We start from the raw sequence: 2,854 nt of genomic DNA, 5'->3' as shown, positions 1-2,854 counted from the left end.
ATGAAAATCAAAAAGAGTATGTTATTTTAATATTGAATATTTTGATAGTATCATGATTCCGTTGGTATGATTTTTAAATTTTTTTTATAAAAAATATTTAATTGATATATGGAACAATAAAAAAATGGGTATGGGTATGGGTATAAGAAAATACCCGTTACCCGGTGGGGATGGGGATGGGTCAAAAGTTGTATACCCGTTGGGTTTGGGGATGGGGATGGGGATGAATTTTTATTATGGGGATGGGGATGGGATCATGATACCCGTACCCGCCCCGCCCCGTTGCCATCCCTAAGTATGAAGTCTTAACCAAGCTGTTTGATGTGAACAGTTATATGTGGCGTGCTCAAGCTATGGCACATAGGAGGAGGAGGAATAATGCTGGGGCTGATGAGATCGCGCAGGCGATACATCGGATGGTAGATGCGATGCAGCCCATTGCAGTGCAACCTCAAGCCGTGGTAGCACCCACACGTCCAGTGTCTATGGAGGATTTTATGAGGCATAAGCCCTCAAAATTTGCAGGCAAATCTTCTCCAGATGAAGCTGATGCTTGGCTTAAAGAGTACGAGAAAATCTGTCGGGTGATTGATTGCACAGACGCCCATAAACTCTCATTCATATCCTTCCTATTGATAACCGATGCAGAATACTGGTGGGTAGGCATGCAGCAGCTCATGCAGACCCGGGGTGAGGAGGTTACCTGGACTTCCTTCAGGGAGAGATTTCTGGAAAAATATTTTCCAGCTAGTGCCAGGCATGAGAGGGAGGCAAAATTCCTCACGTTCCAGCAGGGGAACCTGACTGTGCAGGCATACACAGACAGATTCGAGTATTTGGTCAGGTTCTACACACCTACTGTTACCGAGGAGTGGAGATGCCGGAAATATGAGGGCGGGCTAAAACACGAGCTCCGCCGCTTTATTGTACCTCTCCGGATCAGGGAGTTCACAGTTTTGTTAGAGCAGGCCAAGGCTATAGAGCAGCTGGAGATGGGGCCCAACAAAGGGGCTCGACCACAGAAGACTACCTCTGATTCACGGCAGCAGAAGAAGCCGTATGATAGGCCACAGAGCTCGGCTAAGAAACTACAGTGCTACAACTGTGGTGGGGAGCATTATCGGAGGGATTGTCCAAAACCCTCAGGCAGTTCCAATGGTGGTGGTGGTGGTAGCACTGACAAGTGCTACGTTTGTGATCAGACGGGCCATTTTGCACGACACTGCCCGAATAAGAAACCAGTTGGAGGTGCACCAGCGAAGAAACCAGTAGAGGATCGACCTAGAGCCCCTGGTCGTGTTTTTGCCTTGATGACTACCGAGGCCGCCCAGTCAGGTAACTTAGTACAAACCACTTGCTTGTTATTTGACCATGAGGTTGTTGTGTTGTATGACTCAAGAGCTACCCATTCATTCGTATCCAATGAATGTGTGAGGAGGCTCGGTCTAGTGATGCGAGAGCTGGCGTGCGAGTTGATAGTTGCGACACCAGCGTCAGGGGAGGTATCCACCACGTCTGTTTGTGTGGGATGCCCTATAGAGGTGGCAGGTCGCAGGTTCGAGGTCAATCTCATCTGCTTACCAATGGAGGGGTTAGATGTGATTCTGGGTATGGATTGGTTGGCCAGCAACCATGTGGTGATTGATTATGGACAACGCGGGGTGGTGTTCCCAGATGCAGAAGGACTGGAATTGATATCATCCAATCAGGCAGAGAAAAAGATTGAGGCAGGGGCTACATGTTTTATGATAGTAGCTCAAACGGAGAAGAAGAGTACTGCAGAGAAGATTAGTCTGATTCCTGTGGTAGATGAATACGCAAATGTCTTCCCTGACGAAATCCCAGAGTTGCCACCAAGCAGGGATGTGTATTTCACCATTGATCTCATCCATAGGGCTGGCCCAGTATCTATGGCACCATATCGGATGGCACCAGCTGAGTTGGCAGAGTTGAAGAAGCAGATTGAGGATCTGCTTGAGAAGAACTTTATCAGGCCGAGTGCATCGCCATGGGGGGCGTCGGTATTACTTGTGAAAAAGAAGGATGGCAGTTCCAGGTTGTGTGTTGACTACCGGCAACTGAATAAGTTGACAATTAAGAATAAGTACCCGTTACCGAGGATTGATGATCTGTTGGATCAATTAAGGGGAGCAGCTGTGTTCTCTAAGATTAACATGAGGTCTGGATACCATCAGATCTTAGTCAAACTAGAGGATGTGCAGAAGACTGCATTCAGGTCACGCTACGACCACTATGAGTATGTGGTGATGCCATTTGGAGTGATGAATGCGCCTGCTATATTTATGGACTACATGAATAGGATATTTCGACCGTATCTGGATCAGTTTGTCGTTGTATTCATTGACGACATACTGATATATTCTGAGAGTAAAGAGGAACATGCAGATCATCTGCGAGTGGTATTGGAGGTGCTTAGAGAGCATAAGCTTTATGGGAAGTTATCGAAGTGTGAGTTTTGGCTCAATGAGGTGCATTCTTGGGCCATGTAATCTCAGCTCAAGGAATCTCGGTGGATCCAGCAAAGATTGAAACGATGTTGAAGTGGGAAAGGTCGCAAACTGTGACTGAGGTGAGAAGCTTCTTGGGCCTGGCAGGGTATTACAGGTGCTTTGTGGAAGGGTTCTCCAAGATGGTGAGTCCATTGACTCAACTCACCAGGAAGGACCAGCCCTTTTCTTGGACAGACGAGTGCGAGGTCTGTTTTGAGGATATGAAGAGGAGATTGACCACTGCACCTATCTTAACTATCCCAGATACAGCCAAGAGGTTTGAAGTGTACTGTGATGCTTCATACCAGGGTTTGGGGTGTGTGTTGATGCAGGAGAAACGACCT

The 2,854-nt window shown here is 47.3% G+C and overlaps 1 protein-coding gene across 1 annotated transcript; it reads left to right on the top strand.

The window, feature by feature from the left end:
* The first annotated feature begins 353 nt into the window (after positions 1 to 353).
* On the top strand, positions 354 to 2,510 carry LOC114175159. Its single transcript, XM_028059929.1, has one exon. The coding sequence runs from the start codon at positions 354 to 356 to the stop codon at positions 2,508 to 2,510; it is 2,157 nt and encodes a 718-aa protein (XP_027915730.1).
* Positions 2,511 to 2,854: the final 344 nt, after the last annotated feature.

The sequence above is a fragment of the Vigna unguiculata genome, chromosome 3, assembly GCF_004118075.2.
Source record: "Vigna unguiculata cultivar IT97K-499-35 chromosome 3, ASM411807v1, whole genome shotgun sequence".
NCBI classification, from domain to species: domain Eukaryota; kingdom Viridiplantae; phylum Streptophyta; class Magnoliopsida; order Fabales; family Fabaceae; genus Vigna; species Vigna unguiculata.
Note: the sequence above shows the minus strand (reverse complement) of the source record. Positions and strands in the feature narration are given on the sequence as shown.